A 17,800-nucleotide genomic window follows, 5' to 3' on the forward strand; every position below is an offset into this window, starting at 1 on the left:
AGGATGGGGACGAATCATCTACGTCAGCCTCTGCGGAAATGACTTCTGCTGAAGAATCGAGCGGCCTGACTGACGAACAGTTGCGGCTTATTGTACCAACAAACTTTGCAGCCCTAGCTTTGAGCACCGTGAATTTAAGTCAGGAGAGGAAACTTGAATTAAACAATGATATTCCGGAGAAAAGTAGTTTGAATGATGCACACTGGAGAAACAATCATCAAGCTGAAAAATGGGGAGAGGATAAAGAATCAGACCGTTTTAATATGGATTTCAGTGGGAACGGTTTGATAGAGTTGGAGTCCCGGCATAGCTTCATGCTACAACGCATCAGCATTCCTCAGAAAGACACTCATCAGGACAGTGACGCTATGGAAGATGTATTTGGAGACCAAATATATCTTCCTGTGAGGTCCAATGAACCCCTTGTTCATCAGGCTGTAAACGTATCCATTAGGGATTCACCTATCGGTACCCAGGAAAGAGGAACTTCCTTGAAAAAAAAGAAACAGAGTCTTACAGGGGAAACTTCACAAATTCGAAATGTAGAAGGCAGTGCCTCATCTCCACTCTCCTTGGATTAGATCAAGTGGCAGACCATTAAATAAATTCTCCTTTTTATTATTAGCAAACTAATAAAGGTAATCATGACAACTGACATTCCATGTTCATTGTAGATACATTTTGCAGCTAAATTGAGACCAGTTCAGTATTTGTCTATGTGTATTTACTTCATTCACATGCACATGCCTTCACAGTGAATCTCCATACTGGAAAAAGAGTTTTCCAGCATTTTAATGAAAAGAAACAGTGTTAACTTTCTAAAGCAGTAGCACATTCTCTGTAAGCTAATATTATTTCTTTGAAGAGGATGTTCAAGTTATTTTCTCTATTTCCAAATGACCCCACCATGAATGAATGTTTCATTTCACCCAATCTGTCTGCATAATGTATTTTTGATAAATTATTTTAACCACTGGAAATTCCTAATGTCACACTTTTGAGTAAAATAATGTTGCACTTTTAAAATCTGTATGCCATACCATTTATGAATCTAATAACTTACCTGTTCTTAGTTTGCTCATTGTCTAATGTAATTGTGAAACCAATAAATAGATTGACAGGAAAAAGGTAATCAGCACGGATTGTGGAAACAGAATGAATCTTATTTTAGCAAAAATATTGCATGTTTTTGTTACTTCATTTTAATTAAATTTACTCTCAGAAAGGTATGGCTAATAATTCTTAACTGTAGGAGGATTTGTTTAAATTGGATTGTTTCCCTATATATTGATTATGTCAGTATTAAAAATACATGATTTTTTTTGACTTTTCTTTTTTTTCCTGTTACTGGTAGAAAGGTTTACATCAATACATACATGCTTTTGTCAGCACATCTGATTTTTACTGGCCTGAACAATATCTTGAAGTCATTCTTTTCATTTTGATCTTGAAATCATTATTTTCATTTTGATACTTAAATTCTTATTTTGTTTTGTTTCAAGAAGGCATAAAAGGGAATGATAAAATCATGTTAGATTTACATTATTCCAGATACAAAAGGCAAATGAGCTAAAAAGTTGTAGCTTAGATAATATTTGTTGTTGTATTGTTATAATTTTTTTCTTGAACTTTACCATACATTAAGTTTTATAAAGTATAATTCAAAAATTACTTTGAAAATCTGTACTACTAGAAATTTAATATCTTCCCTTGCTTTTTTTTTTTTTAATAATTTTCTGAATAATTAGTGCAACAGCAAAAAAAAAAGAGAATTACCTCAAACAGGTGTAATTCCATAGTGTCCAATTCATGGGAGTGTTTCCTATCTGTTATGTTTCCTAGTGTAGCGAGTATTTTTTGGTTATTGCAAGCACTGCAATTTAAACTTACATTCACCACATTGTATTTTAAGTTGAAACTTTTTACAAAGGAGATTCTTTTAGTAGGATTTTAATAATTTTAAGAAGCGGTCTTTTTGATGGACTCTGTACATATGTTAAAATTAACTAGCTCTTTATCTGATGTATGTGTTATGGGCTGATTGATAGAACAAACGTATTTATGGTCATGAATGATGCTATTTGTACATAGGTTTCAAGTTACTAGGATACAGACTGTGTTTTTAAATCTTGTATATTTCTGTGATACTTTTATAGAACAATTCTGGCTTCGGGAAAGTCTAGAAGCAATATTTCTTGAAATAAAAAGTGTTTTACTTTACCTGCTTCAGAGAAGTCCAGATGATCCAGCTTTCCTAGTAATTAAGACTTATTTTAAAAATATGTTTATGGTTCCAGTTTTAAGAATCCATCCACTTTCAAAGGAATGGGTAATGAAATAACACACTACATTCTGTTAGTTATAAATTATTCCTGGAGATTGTGAATAATATATTTTTTTTGTTTAAGACATGCTGTGATTTATTTATTTTTAATCCCAGTTCACCTGATGCTTTCTTCCTTGAAGTCAAGGCACCTGGCTGCACAGCTGGCGGTTCTCAGGACTAAAGCAATACTATATGGTGCCATATATGGTTCCTCCCTGCAGAGCTCTCCCTACAACAGCAAAGTGCAGCAGACTGGACATGTAGGGCTGTAGGGCTTAATGAAAATGCATCATGGGTGTTCAGAAGGAGTGTCTCCTTGCACAAGAGTCCACAAAAAAAAAAAAAAAAGAAAAAAAAAAACAGTTTTCAAGGTACCTCACTCATCATACCTTTGTGCAGGGAATTACTGAGCACCAACCATGTGCCCTCCATTCTCGGAAAGTACATTTCCTTGAAAGAATCTAGCAAGGTGCTTGCTCCTCTCTTAATGCTTGGGCATAGACAGAGAAGGAATGGTGCAACAGTGTGATCTTTTACTCTTATGTTTACCCTTCTTGTCCTTCCTATTTTAGAGACATCTTAAAGTACTCAGAAAGTGGAAGATAGGAGTTTGCATCCTCCTCAGTGTGAAGGTGCCTGGAAGGCACCTTCCTTCTTCCAGGACAGTGCCTTGCCCGCCAAACTATCAGATAGTGTAGGTGGGAGCTTTTTTAACAGCTCTTATTGCAGTGTGGAGGAAAAAATAAATAAATAAAAAACAGACTCACTGTATCAGGATTTGCTCAGGATTCCTTTCAAGGCCTGAGCACCCATGGGTGATTGTTGCCCACTAGGTGTTATCCTGTAATAAGGCTTCCTCCTTTAGTTTCATCAAGAAGCAATCCTGTCTGAGTGCTCTGACACCACTCTGCAGCCAGAACCAAAGTGCAGTAAGAGGGGTGCAAGCTGCAGAGTCATCTCAGAAACGTATGTTCCATCTGAAGGGGTGCAATCACAGCCTTAGCAGCCTTGAAGCAGCCTGGGGTAATTTTACTCCCACTCAGGCAGCAGATGTCAGCGCAGAGCCGCACAACTGTTCCTCTCCTGTGGCCCTTGCACTGCCTGCAGTGCTTTTCAACCCCTCCTGCCAAGGTAACTCATTTATTCAGTTTTAAACTAGCAACAATGCCCTTCATGTGACAGAAATCTATTGATAGCTTTATCCACAGCCCACTCCTTGATTTAACAGTTCTACTGTTGGACACTGGAGACATTCATTCTGCAAGGTGCTCTTTAATGTGGCTATATGTATCGGAAAATGAAAATGGAGAATTCTTACCATGAGCTTGGTCAAACAAGACCTGGGCCCCACAGGTTTGTCCTCCGGTCTGTGAAACAGCAGCTCCTCCTCGCTGGTTGCACACGTTCGCTGAAGCTGCCTGAGGGCTCGAACATGCGGTACTGTGCACACCACTGCAGTTTCTGACAGGTCACAAACCAAGTGCACTTAGATGCTTCACAAAGCCAAGCCGTGTTCCGAATCAATGCAAATTCAGCTGCCAGGTGGCAGCAAAGTTTCCTTTGGTCAATGCTGTTGTTTCACAAGAAAGAAGTCACAGCTTACCCAGCCATGAAAAATGCAATACAGGTCGAAATACTTTTGGCGTAAAGGCTCAGTAATGAAGCATGTCTAGAAAAATAGTCTCAACTTCAACTGTTCTTTGATCTTGAAAACCAGGCCGCCCTGGGACAGAATTTTCATTTATGGATATATCTATGCTTATAAATAAAAGTGAGCGCAGAAAGTGAAAGGCCTTGCTCCAAACCCAAATAGTATGATCTAGCTCATATACACACTGCTAGACCAGGTGGGCCACAGCCACATTATGAAGAACTTAGACCTGGGGCTTCTCTTGGCTCTGCTGATTTTGGGTCTGGGGACCCAAAATACATTTTCCATTTGTTTCATTTTTAAACGTACACAGCACTACAAGGGTGTGTTGCTTCTATGGTGTGGTACTGTGGTGTGTGCTGCAGGCCTGAGGTGTTGCATGAGGACATGCGGGTCCCTGTTGCACACAGTGTTGAGAGGAACGAGAAGACCAACCCTGTCTCAACCGCTTCTGACATTTGGGATCTGTCTGTGGCACAGCCCTACCCCACAAACCACGTGGAGGCAGCCTGTTGGCGTGCTCCAAACCAGAGCCATGGAGTGAAATAAGCACTACACAGTGCAGAAATCAGGAGTCTCATCCCTGGGTTCATGCCCTGGGCCTCTATTGAGCAGCGTAGATGCACACAGACTTGTACCCTATGTGTTTTTCCAACTCTGTTGATATCTAGTTCAAACAAACTTGTATTTCTTTTCATGTAACCAATATAAATCAAATTTAGTGCTAGAGGAAATGGCAAGTGGAAAGCTTTGGTTTTGTCTGACTAAGCACTAAAAAAGTAAATACTTCATCACCTTATCCAGACTGATTGCACACTGATGCAGGTACCTTTTTTTTTTTTCATAAATAAATAAAACACACTTGATATGCCATTTTTTTATTTCCAAATATCAAGTATTCAAGAGTTTGTTTTGTAAACACATGTTTACAACAGATGCTGACAATAGATTTCATGAAACAATGAGTTACACAGCTTTAAAATTATTCTAAGCTCTGCTGAGAAATAAATATCAGTTAAAAATCCCCCCATACAGGAGCCTAAAGTACGGAAAAAAAAAAAAAAAGAAAAAAAAAAGCATAACCAATTAGTCTCTTTTTACCACAGCACAGCACCCACACACTCATACAGTCAGACATACTCTACAAATTTCCTTAATACTCTACACATTTGCTTAATAATTAGTTTTTTTAAAAAATAAAAACTAAACACTTACAGGCAGTGTGCCCACTCCATGCTCCTAACATGCTACCCAGATTATTTTGTTGCTGTTCTGCTTAAATCATTTGGTAGAGGTATGCACTGCAGCGGAGGGCAAAACTCCCATTTGCTCAAGTGGAGAAAAGAGCAGGTCTGTTAGGAGGAAAGCCTTCACTGAATCATGGATCACAGTGACTCCACATTCTTTTGTTTGTTGATTTTTCTTCTTTGTACAGAAACAATTCAGGATTATTTTGTACAACTATTTGCTTCAACATTTCCCCTTATGTTTTCAAAAGTACCTTTGTTAAAAGACGTAAAATTTCTGACCTACCAGTCTGAGGTGTACCTCTTAGTGCTATTTAGGACACAAATGCCTCCTCGTAACGAGCAGTCCAGACACAGTAACACAAAATAATTACCTTTCAGAATTCAAAATAGAAAGGCAAAATATTGCCTCAAAGATACAACAACCAAAAAAAAAAAAAATGTTTTAAATACAAGCTCCCTTAAAAATTGGCCAGATTTGGCCTTTTTCCATTGCTGCAACTAGAACTTGTTTTTATTCCACCCCTCTCTTTCTGGTATTTCGTGGAAGAACATTAATATTTCAGATCTGAATCCTCAATTTAATTCAAACTCTTACTAATGTTGCTTGGTTAAGAAGTTCCAGCATTTCCTGCCATTCCCATAGCATTTATTTTCAGTCTCTGCATAAGCAAAGCCACTAAATAAAGTAACACTCTACAGAAGGATGAATACATCCTACATGAGATTTCTGTGGTCTGTATAACTTCTACATTAGCCATTAGTGCTGAGTCAAATCCTATACTGCCTCCTAAAGTGACTTTCCCACAGAAGAGCTAGGCAAAATTGGACCACTAGGAACTATAAACACTGTCTTTGCTGGAGCAGTTCCAGACTTTAAGAATAAAAACACATGCAGTTGCACAATTGACGTCTTGAATATGTCATTTAAGTCATAGTGAATACATCATAAAATACTTCAGTACCTATTAGCACCACAGTGTTGTTTAGCCCAAAGATTATCAAGCTCACTTTTCCTTGAGCTGACCAATGTTTTGGATGCTTTTAGTAGCCCTTCATGAATTCCACAGCTCTTCACCTATTCTATATCATGAAAAAAATGTTGTTACAGAATAACATTGTGACAGCTAATTTGAGACAGGAAAAAAATAAGAAAATACAGTATACACAATGGATAAAGTAATCATTAGAAGAGTAGAATGGAACCTGAATAAATAAGCATCTATTTTATTGAAACCAGGAAAAGTTTGGAGCTACTTTGAACTTGCAGAGCTAGACCTGTGTTTAAAAGGCTGGATTAAGTCAAAAGAAAACAGTTTATCTGAAGGGTTGGAGACTCATGGGTTTATGCTAAAGATTATGGTTATTAACTACATCTGGTTACAGATATTGGATATGGATATTGCTAGCTGTCCTCCTTACTTTATGTAGCATACTCTGGGAAAGGATACCATGTGATAGCATGCATTAGTGCAATAACACGTATTCAGTACCAAAGTAAAGAAGAATCACATGAATTTTGGCCATATGTTTTCTCCACAGTGAAGGCTCCCATTTCTACTCTGTGACAATGTTTACCTTTTCCAAGTGTTATATGTAAAATAAAATGTTATATATGAAAAAAAAACTTAATTCCATACCAAAGAATTAATCTACCATTGTGATGTCAACTGTCTGTTTTCTAAACAATCTGAAGGATAAAAATCTCTCTAAAACCAAGTCCAACGTGAAAAACCTGAAATATGTTGATACAGGTTTAATCTACAACTGGCAAACACTCAGTTCAAAGCTATGCCAATTCGCATTGCAGTTGAGGTAAATCTCTGTTTCCAGGTGTTTTAAACCCCTGGAAAGCAGACACAGCTGGATGGCTTCAGCTGTGGGAACTCAGACAATGCAGCATAACATTTCCTACGCCGTTATAAAAGAGAGAGTACTGAGAAAAGAGACAAAGATAAACGTGTTAAGGAAATATTTTGTCTTTGATCTACAAAAGCAGAAGTACTAACCAATGATCAGAGTACAAAAACTAAACAAGTGCTTTATGTCACTTAGTCCACATATACTTGCTAAAGTGTCAGCTTGTGAAGGTCCAACACAAGGTACTGGCCCGGTTCTTCAGCCTCATTGTCAGACTGATGAGGCTGAGAATCTGGCTCCAAAATTGCAGTAAGACACTTTGGACCTATTTAGCATCAGTTTTATGTCAATATAACACCATGAAGAGCTGTGGTATTATACACACAGGAAGTGTAGTAAGGCAGCAGTAATTCAGGCAATTTGGGGAGAAATCTGCAAGAACAGTACAGAAGGTGCTGACCCCTCTCCCCAGCCATGCTCACTGGAGCTCCACAGAGCAGACAGTGCTCTCTTCCATTTGTGTAGGATACTGAAAAACTGTCATTTGAACCTTTAGGTCCAAATTCTGTGAAAGGGCACAGTCCAAACCTACAGCACTATGAGTGATTTAATTGGCTTTACATCCAGAAAGATGCCCTTATTTAGTCTGTATCCACACAAAATACCTAGATTTACAGCCAAAATTCATAAAACACGTGAATGGTGTGTTTTGTCATCCAGATCTAGAATATATCTTTGAGCAAGTCCACAAAATATTTTGAAAGCTGAAGTGACCCTTATCTGAGGTGATCTGACACAAGCCATCTCTGGCTGGATTAGGTGACATTAGGTGACAAGTTGACTTGTACCTCTTGCTCTGGAGCTAGCTAACTCTACTGCCCGGTGTAGACATGCTCACGATGCCCTCTGCTTCTGTGTGCAGAACATTAATTTCCCTCACTGTGTGATCACTCCTCCTCCTCCTTTTTCTAGTTAGAATTCTAGTAAAAAGTTTTACAGTTTTGTATCACTAAATGTTGCTACTTAGAACTGTCTTATGTTTGCAAATGAAAGCTTCCTTCATTGCCAGATACATAAGCAGACACATATGAATGCCATGGGGAAGTACTTGAGTGCTACTTTGTGCTATTCTGGTGAAAATGATCACTGAATCCATGGGAAAAAAAAAAAAAAAAAAAAGACATCTCAGCATGGAAATTACTCCTTGGGTAAAGGAACCCCTTTCTGAACGCACATGGGATTCACTCCAACACCTATATACATGCATTATTTTTAAGTGCATCACTTAACTATATAAACTTACAATGTATTTAAGTGTTCTGCTGGATCAGAGCCATAATGAATAAATAGTTATGCTATAAATTTATGAGCTATATATAAAAAAAAAAAAAGCAAGCATATATTTTTGAAAACACTACACTCAAGTGTCTGTAATTAATTTAGGAGCTTTCAAACTTATATTTCTAATATCTAGGAGGAGATTTGTGCCCCTAGTTCACTTACAGAACAGCAAGTTCTGAAGAACAGCATGTTATTACACGTATTTTCAAAGATACAATGGCCGGACAAAGAACCGAAAGCTTCCAATTAAATATAAATTGCCCCATAACATTCAACTCATTTCTGGTAGCTGTTTACACTGTACTGAAAGGATAGCTCCAAAACAGCAGTTCCAAATTATACCGTATTATATCCAGTATGCTCATGAGGAAAAGAGGACCAAAAATGCAGGGCTTTGACTAGTATTGGAAATACAGGCATTCACTCTCCAGTTATTCCAGCCAAGACCACAACAACTGAAGCTCTACAAACTACTCTCCTAACGGTACTGTGCTCATACGCGCCGAAGGCTATGGCTATTCCCTTTCTAACATCTTCCCCTTTTTGAGGAAACACGTATGAACAGGAGGCTAAGCCAGGATGGGAGGATAATCTCTTCAGTCACTTTTTCATGTATCGTTCATGTATTCCTCTAAACCAGAATAACTGGTGCAGAGGAAATTAGGCAGTCCTGATAGCATGAAGCCTCCCTGGGGACTCGTAGTTAACCTCCGTTTGTCATTGCTCCATCTTATCCCTGGCTGGTTAACTGCAGGTAGCAGACTTTGCCTACCAACAGCAGCGTGTGGCTGAACAGGACCCCTGCCTTACCTTTTCTTGTGCTTGCTGCTAACCAAACTTAAAGCATTTGCGGGTAGAGAGGAGGAGGGCAGAACTTACAACAAATTAAACCAAAATGACTTTGGAACTTTACATTTCATGGTCAGGCGGTTTCATGACAACTCTGCTTCCTTCAGCAATGATAGCCTCAGAAAATAGTGTTTGCTCAGCAGGTCTCAGTCCATATTTCAGTCAGTGTTGACAATACTGGAATTGACTTCTCTAGTGAGTTACTGTTTTTACCCTGCATGCCTTTATTGGCTTATTTTAGACTGTTACAGCTTACTCATAATAAAGTCTCCTTCAGGAACAAATCAAAAATTGGCCAGAGGCTGGGTTTGGTTTCTTTCAGAGGATGCTGATTTAATTAAATGATCTTGTAGAAGTATATTGTCACAGTTATCTATATCAAAAATACTAAAGAAAGTTGATGTTACTTTTGTTAAGCATATAATTTTGAAAGGAAAATTAAAAGGCTACAGAAGTTATGTAAACACAGGTTTTTCAATATTTCCAAAGGGAGCATCTTTCCCTCTACATTCCAATTTCTCAGACCTTTTTTTAAAAAAATGAATGTTTTTAGAAGTTGAGGTGTCAGGACTTCCTAAAAAACAGAAGTTCTCAGTTCTGACAAGCTCTGAATTCCTTTGAAATCAGCTCAGAAGCTGCAGCAGTTGCAGATGTGTCACTTACATAACCCTCATTCTCTGTCATCAGTGTTAGCTCCTGACAATCCTACAAGCCTAATCTGCTCTCACTTGTTATTTGTATGGAAAAGATGTGCACACAAGGCATGAAATAGAGTAAATCGGGAGAGATGATTCATCTCCAGCCCCTTTATGATTCCCTAAATGCTCTGTTTCTGAGGTATTTGAAGATTGTCTCTCTTCACCTCATCCCATACTGATTAAAATGGGCAAGTGATTAAAATGGATGAGTGATGGGCTGCAATTACATTTTGTCCTACTATTTTGCCTCAAATTTTGCCATGGCATGAATACCTTAGTGCAAGAAGCATTAAAGACTGTAAGAGAAGGAGACATTTTTAACATCTATTCTGATACCCTGTGCGGGAAAAAAAAATTTAAAAAATGTACCCTGTACCTTTGAGCCAAGGAAATTTACTCCTCGGGATGAGAAGTATAGAAGCTAATGTCTCAGGTGGCACAAGATGGCTAGGGATATATCGTGCCCAGTGGCTGCAAAAGAAAAAAAAGATCTTGACCCTAAAAAACTATTAGTATGTACAGAATAGATTTAAATGATATTCCTCTATGCTGTATTTTGGGGTAGAAGCATCTGAGTTTGCAGCCACAGAGAGTGGAAGTCATTACAAGTCACATAAATGGACTGAGACATTGTGAAATAAGCAGCCAGCATTTCAAGCAGGGAAACCAGCCCTGTGGTTAAGCCCATATGCTGGTAAAGAAGAGACAGGAGATGATGGAAGGCAACCAGCAAAGGAGAAGGAGAGGGAAATCTACTCTTCCCAGGTACCGAAAAGAGTATTGCCTTTAATTTCAAGGGAAACAGGACTTGGTTCCATATAAAATTCAATCAACTTACATGTTGTAAATTAAAAATTAAACCAGGAAGAAAATCTTTCTTACATTCCCAAAGTTCTGCTCTCTGTTTATTTTCATGCAGGCTCCCCACATGACAAAACCCAAACCTGCCCATCACTGAGTCCTCTTAAAAGAGTGCTTTTAATTTCCTAAACTTCTAAGACTTTCCCTGTAGGGTAAAATACAGGTTTGACTTCCTGGTGTCCACCTGAAATCATTCTCTGCCCTTTGAGACATCATTAGTACATCAAAAGAAGGGCACTACAAAGCCTCCAGAGTAAGATATGAAATGCTAAGTACATTTGATGAGAAAGTCTCAGCATCTCCAGGGGAGAAAACACACCACAGTAATTTGGAATAAGCAAAGGCCACTTCACATCCCGTGGGTCTGTGCTTACAGACAATTTCTATTCTTAGCTCTTCTCTGGAAGTGTGGAGGAGAGCCATGCTTTGCCTTCATGGAAAGCTTTAAATGAAGCTGAGGCAAGTTGTCCTCATGTGGGACAAACCATACAACTACCACTTCCAGGGCTGTGCCACCAGCCTGCCCCAACGCCAGGCAGCAGGAGAGGCAGAAGTGGGGCAGAAATGCTGCTGGTGGGGAGCACAGCACCGCAGAGGTGCCAGCAGTCGAGAGGAAAGCCTCATGCCAGGCACGGTGGCAGCCCAAGTGCTCTCAGCCCCCTTGAAGAGTTTCTCTGCTGCGTCCTGCAGCAAGTGGCGCTGCCTTGGCCCCGGTCCCTGCTGTGAGGGGCCCACCAGGTCTCACACAGCCAGACAGACATGAAACAGGGCCATTAGCTCTCCCTGGAGGTTTCTTCACCAAGGCTGAACTAGACTGGCATGCACTTCTGAAGTGCTGCCAAGAACTTCCTATCAAGCTATAACTGGTTATTTTCTTCTTCGGGAAAAGTATGGATTCGGTGCTAATAACGGCCACTCAAATAACTGCCAATATCATTGCAGAAGTATGCACGCCTGGTCTGGTATGTGCATATGATTCCTACATCTCAGTGTTATTACAAATTAATACTGAAGGTGTTTTTTTTTCTCCAAGCGTTATACTTTCCTAGCCTGTGTACTTTGTGAAGAATGACTGCGTCCTATCAAATGAAAATTAACATACATTTTGACAGGATAAAGATATTATGTCTCAATATTTGCAAACATTACCTGATGCATAACTTTTGTATGGCTTAACATGTTATTAACAGTACTTTAAACCTTATGTTCTTTTTTATTTTAATGCTTATGTCTGAAAATAGCCCCTTTCAAATTGAGTCGCAATGATGTCTTTAAAAGCAAACTTTAAACTTAATTTGCTGCACATACAATTATCCAAGTAAGTTGCATAGTTTAAATAAGTTTAGTTGTGCTTTGTAGCAGAACTCACAGTAATTACTCATCTCTTAAAAATACAATTTGCAGATGTGAAGCTGATGATACATTTAAGCATTTTTGTGACATCTAGACATCAACAATATGAGTTTTTGTCACTCTTTCACTGACTTTTGTTGTTCATAATACCTCACCCTTACATTGATATTAGATCAGAGCATGGACATTTAATGGACACATCTGAAATAATTACAAACACAATTTTTAAAACTCCATTGTCAGGAAGGGAGAAATAAGAACTTGGGTTGGTTTGAGGTATCCAGCCCTCAGGAACATACTATGGTTGTTTGCATTAAGCTTTGTTGGTTTTATCATGTGTTACATTTAGATTAAAAATAGAAGGCACAGGTGTTTTACAAGGCGCCGTAATTAAGTCAACCAACAAAACTAAACATTACATTACCAAGCCAGGGGTCTATATCTCAGCAGTGACTTCTTCCAATGCATTTTCATTTGAGGAATTTATTGCTTCTGAAAAAGGGCCAGGGTATGTCTGTGCTACGCAGTTCATTCCTTGTGCCACACCAATGTCTCCTCGAGAATTGAAGGTAGGGCAGGATCTAGTCCGTGCATAGTTTTGTTGGAGTCCAGCTTGGCCAACCATCTCACTCACAGTGTTCACCGGCGAAGCCCTCCACCTCTGTCTCTGCAGTTGCTCTTCTTTACACTTAATGGAGTACCAGGCCAGAAAAATAAAAAAGAATCCCACAAATTTGAGAGCAGCGGCCAGTCCAAAGTAGACAAAACGAAATGAGGTGACATCGTATTCCCAGCAAGATCCTTGTACGCCACAGTCCTGTTGCCAAAGCATGCATGTGGTATCAATAACAGCCCCAAAATAAATTGGAGTGGGAATGTAAGCTGAAATAAAAATAGCGACAATTAATATGTGTTAGCGTACAGCGGAAGACCTCTTAAGAAACTATATATCTAAGCCAAACAGGCGTAGGTCAAGACGTTTTGAGATTTTGACCCTGCTATTCTTACCACCACCACTACCTATCCCACACATGAAATACTTCTCACATGTGACAGTGTAAGCAAAGAAGACAAGGCAGCAACACCTTACTATAGTTACTGCTCCAGTCTGCGGTCCCCAGACAGCTCTTCATGAACTATGTGTCCCGCAAAAGAGACTCCAGTATTGCTCTCAGGAAATAAAATCAGCAGAGGAACAAAACAAGGTTATCTCCAGAGTGTTACTTGTTGAACATCCATTATCCATGAGTTAGGGGGGTTGCTGCTTTGCATGAGTTGCATGAGTGGGGGTTGCTGCTTTAGATTAAGGAGAGAAACTCCCCAAAATTGCAAAAAGTTTATCTTCCTGAAGAAAGATGGAAGTGAAAAGACCACGAAAATTTCAAATTTTCTTTTGAAGAGATTTTCCTCAGAAACAGAAGTAAACTTCTAAAGCTGCTACAACTGCAGCCAGACCCTTATATACCCTACTTTCCCTGAAAATATGACACCTTTAAGACGAGTCAGAAAGGGCCTGCCTCAGAGACAACCGCTGCCTTACTGACCAGATGCAGCTAGATGGGGTTCCCCTCTTGTTCTCTCTTAGAAGAGTCATTGCTTGTTCTATACATGTTTGGCTGTAGCTGAACACCTGGACTACCTGTTAGGCAGGATTTTAGAAGTTCAAGACCTTGAAAGAAATCACTTCATGTAAAACACTTTTAACTTGCTTTCTTTTTGCTTTGAAAAATTTTGATTCATAGAATATCCGAGTTGGAAGGGACCCACAAGGATCATGGAGTCCAACTCCTGGGTCCCCTAAAGGACCACCCAAAAAAAAATCAGACCATGTGTCTGAGAGCGTTGTCCAAATGCTTCTCGAACTCCAGCAGCCTCGGTGCTGTGACCACTGCCCTGGGGAGCCTGTCCCAGTGCCCGACCACCCTCTGGGTGCAGAACCTTTCCCTAACACCCAGCCTGACCCTCCCCTGTCCCAGCTCCATGCCGTTCCCTCGGGTCCTGTCGCTGTCCCCAGAGAGCAGAGCTCAGCGCCTGCCCCTCCGCTCCCCTCGTGAGGGAGCTGCAGGCCGCCATGAGGCCTCCCCTCAGCCTGCTCTGCTCTGGGCTGAGCAAACCAAGGGACCTCAGCTGCTCCTCATACATCTTCCCCTCTAGATTCTTTACCATCCTAGCTGTCCTCCTTTGGACACTCTCTAACAGTTTTATATCTTTCTTATACTGTGGTGCCCAAAACTGCACACAGTATTTGAAATCAGACATTAGGTAACGTTTGATTCTTATTTTGAAAAAGCAAAGACCTACTCCTATTTCTGAAAGCAACAACAATGTGTTTCTAAAACAATAACAAACAAACAAAAAAAAACATTTCAAGTGATATATAGTAACTGTATTAATACATTGAGCAGATTCACATGGTGACAAGTGGTATTTCGTTTTCTTTTCCAAGTAACCCTTGTTTTTGTCCTTGAATATGTAATATTATGTGTGGGAGAGGAGAAATTCTGAATACATTCTCCTTCTACAAACACTATTTAAAAGACTGATATTGGTTTTGTTGTGTTATCTAACCAGATCAAGAAGTTACCAATAAATGTTTGTCAGAAGAAATCATTAACTTGTCAAAAACTGAATCATTTCATGGGGAACGACTATTTTGACAAATCTCTTATTTTCTTCTGGAATGATTCTTAAATACAAATTGAAACTGTAAAAAGAAATCTCTTTCTGGGACAAAAATGTTGTTCTGGGAAGTCAGTAATAATAAATAAATATATAGATATATATGAAATACATACTCAACTACAACATTTTCAGGAGCTATTAATTTTAGGTTCCTAATACAATTAGTCAGGCAATTAATGGTGTATTTATGGAATTTTAGTTCTTTTATGTTATATTTAAGCCAAATATGGCAAGCCTTTTGGGAACATTGTGGTTTATCTGGAAGCTTAGTAACTGCAAGACTTACCAAGAGTACGTAATAAAACAAACTGCATTCCTAGTGCAAAGGGACGTTCCCCATCTTCCACAGACCTAGCAGGCAAAAAGAAAACTCCCTTGAAGAAACAGTCGATAACAGATAACCATTGTGGTATGCTCTGCCTTCATCTCCCGGCTCTTTTTTTCTGAGCTATAATAAATCCTCATCTAAATTTCTTCTGTTTAGCTTCTAATATTGTTAATTTTTATTGCTAGAAAAAAAAAAAAAACTAACGTCTCCTATCCCTGTTCAATCAAAATCTCAATTCTGTTTTAGAATTTTTCTTTACCTGTGTAAGGCCTGAAGAATCTGATCCAAAACTATTAAGGAAATTGGAAAATCCATCTAAAATGTTTGTGACTTCTCATAACAGTTTCCTATTATTTCATCTAACTTCTTGTTTTGTTTGCCCTTTTATTCTTCACACGGATTATAATTAGTGGATAGTTAGGCTGCTGAAAGCTGGACTCAGCTTCTGAATTTAACAGATTTCTGTTTCCATAAGCACTTTGGAGATACATTAGGGGAAATATCAGTAGAAACATCCAAACAGACTGTCTAAACACCGTTCTTTTTCAACACAAGCAATATGAGATTTCTTCCAATAGTTTCAAAGGAAAATGTCAAGATTTCAAAGGACTAAATATAAAGTAGTGATATTCCACAATGCCATAGCAAACAATTTTAGAAAATAATGAATTTTCTTCTGATTTAAAAACTATTTTTAAATCTTAATCTAGAGGTCTGAAATTAAGATAGGCAGCTTGTAGTGACATTGTAATATAGGATAAAAAACAGGCAGAAAGATTACAGTCAAAGAGGTGCAGCTGAAAGGTCAAGCTTTTCAAGTCAAGCACTTAGAAAATGAGAAATCAGAGAACTAACTTGGGCCACAAATCTTGGATGGACACACTGTGCACAGTATGTGCTTTGAGACAGTTAGCATCACTGTTCCATTGTGGAGGCCATTCTATTTTTTGCTGAACATTACAAAATTTTGCTGAAGATTTCCTTTATGCACTGTGAGGCTCTCCACAGTACTTGTGTTCATGGTTGTAGTTTACTTTCCATAATTGCAGTACAATGACAATGTTTTATTACTGTTCCCATTGTGCAGGTGGAAAAGTTGGAGACAGAAGGGATAAGGTCAGAAGTATTCAAATGATAACAGTGCTGTGCACAGAGCAGTTGATGTGCCAGCTCTTGAATGTTTGACATTACAATCCTATCAGTGATCCTTTACCAATTTTGTGGATATTTTGTAAATCAAACTGGAAGACAAACTCTGCTGTGACACAATACACTTTTTTTGCTGTGACACAATACACTTTTTTTGTGTGTCAGCAACAGGCTCCTGCATACACAAACTTTAGCCACTTGGGCTGCAAAAATGACAGCAAGAAAGCATTTATCCTCGCTGAGGATAGGACACAGACACTTGCCAGCAGTTTTCAGAGCCAGGTTGATGGCTGAGCCTAAGGAGAGAACAGCCAGGTTCTCATCTGTCTCATGTTTTTTCTAAGGCTCCATGAGCTACTAAAAAGATTTGTGATTATTATTTTTAATAGGGAGCTAACTGTGAGCCGCATCAGAATGTCAATTGTCTTAAAATATCAGGGTGAAGATATAAAGATAACACTACAAGAAGAAAATTCCATGTGGTAGGGAGGAGCATTCTCACAGAAAGAAAAGGCCCTAGGCTGGTTTAATAAAGCTGAATTTTGAGAAAGATCATATATAAAAACAGGCCAAAAGGCAACTCTATGTAAGCAGTTAATGCAGCTCAAGAGAAGATTTATAGAGCGAAACGGCTTGTGCTGGAGACCTGATGTCTACACTACGTACATTTCAGGCTTTGTAGGCTTTCTGCTTCAAACAAGCTCTAAAATGGTCCCAGAGAGTGAATGCCCATTTGCAGCTGGATCGTTTTGAGTGTGCTTCTGAAGAGCATCTTACAGCTCATCTCCATCCAGAATGAACTCACTTCATAAACTCTAAGAGCTCTCCAACTTTACAGTCCAAACCAAATCAATACCTTCAAACCATTCTCTTTGGCCTCCTGCTACCAGTAGAACTGATACCTATGAGTGTGCTTTTGAAGTCCTATTGAACAACTGAGTTACCTTTTTTCCCTCTAATTCTTCCTGCTGTTCTTTAACAATGGCATACAAATACAAATTTGTTGTAGTAATTGACCATATTCTGTTTCTTCAGCTCAACTTTCTTTAAAAATGACTGAAGTTCATGCACAGAGGTTGCATTTTAAATGGGCAAAGATGTTATAGGGAGTGGTAATGTTTATCAGACCAGCTGCCAGAGCTGGGAAGAGCCAAATCAAAAGCCTGAACATTTTTCTTTGAATGGAAAAATAAATGACACTACCTTTCCTTACAAAGACCACGTTGTTCTCTACCCTTATATGACCACGGTGACAACAACACTACTACAGTACAGCACTTAAAGTTCAAAATTATTAGGAAGAAAAAAGGGAAGATTCAAAAACAGGCATGTGGCAGAAATTAACAATTTAAAGAAACAGAAAAGGACCAGTTTAAAACTTCCTCTCATTTGAACTATGAATGATTCAAATATTACCTTTTTTCAATTGCATTTTAAAATCCAAACCATTGTTCT

The 17,800-nt window shown here is 38.8% G+C and overlaps 1 protein-coding gene across 2 annotated transcripts in view; it reads right to left on the minus strand.

Moving 5' to 3' along the window:
• Nucleotides 1-4,839: 4,839 nt before the first annotated feature.
• The window catches only part of SLCO5A1 (solute carrier organic anion transporter family member 5A1), an 81,562-nt gene continuing 68,601 nt past the window's right edge, over nucleotides 4,840-17,800 (minus strand). For both annotated transcript variants that reach the window (XM_080578472.1, XM_080578471.1), the window contains 2 exons: nucleotides 15,155-15,219; nucleotides 4,840-13,068 (listed from right to left, as the gene is read on the minus strand). In XM_080578472.1, coding sequence (XP_080434598.1) covers nucleotides 12,623-13,068; nucleotides 15,155-15,219 — 511 coding nt within the window. In that variant the 3' untranslated portion in view covers nucleotides 4,840-12,622. The remainder of the gene's footprint in view (nucleotides 13,069-15,154; nucleotides 15,220-17,800) is intronic.

The sequence above is a fragment of the Anser brachyrhynchus genome, assembly GCF_964034855.1.
Source record: "Anser brachyrhynchus genome assembly, chromosome: 2".
Classification (NCBI taxonomy): Eukaryota; Metazoa; Chordata; class Aves; order Anseriformes; family Anatidae; genus Anser; species Anser brachyrhynchus.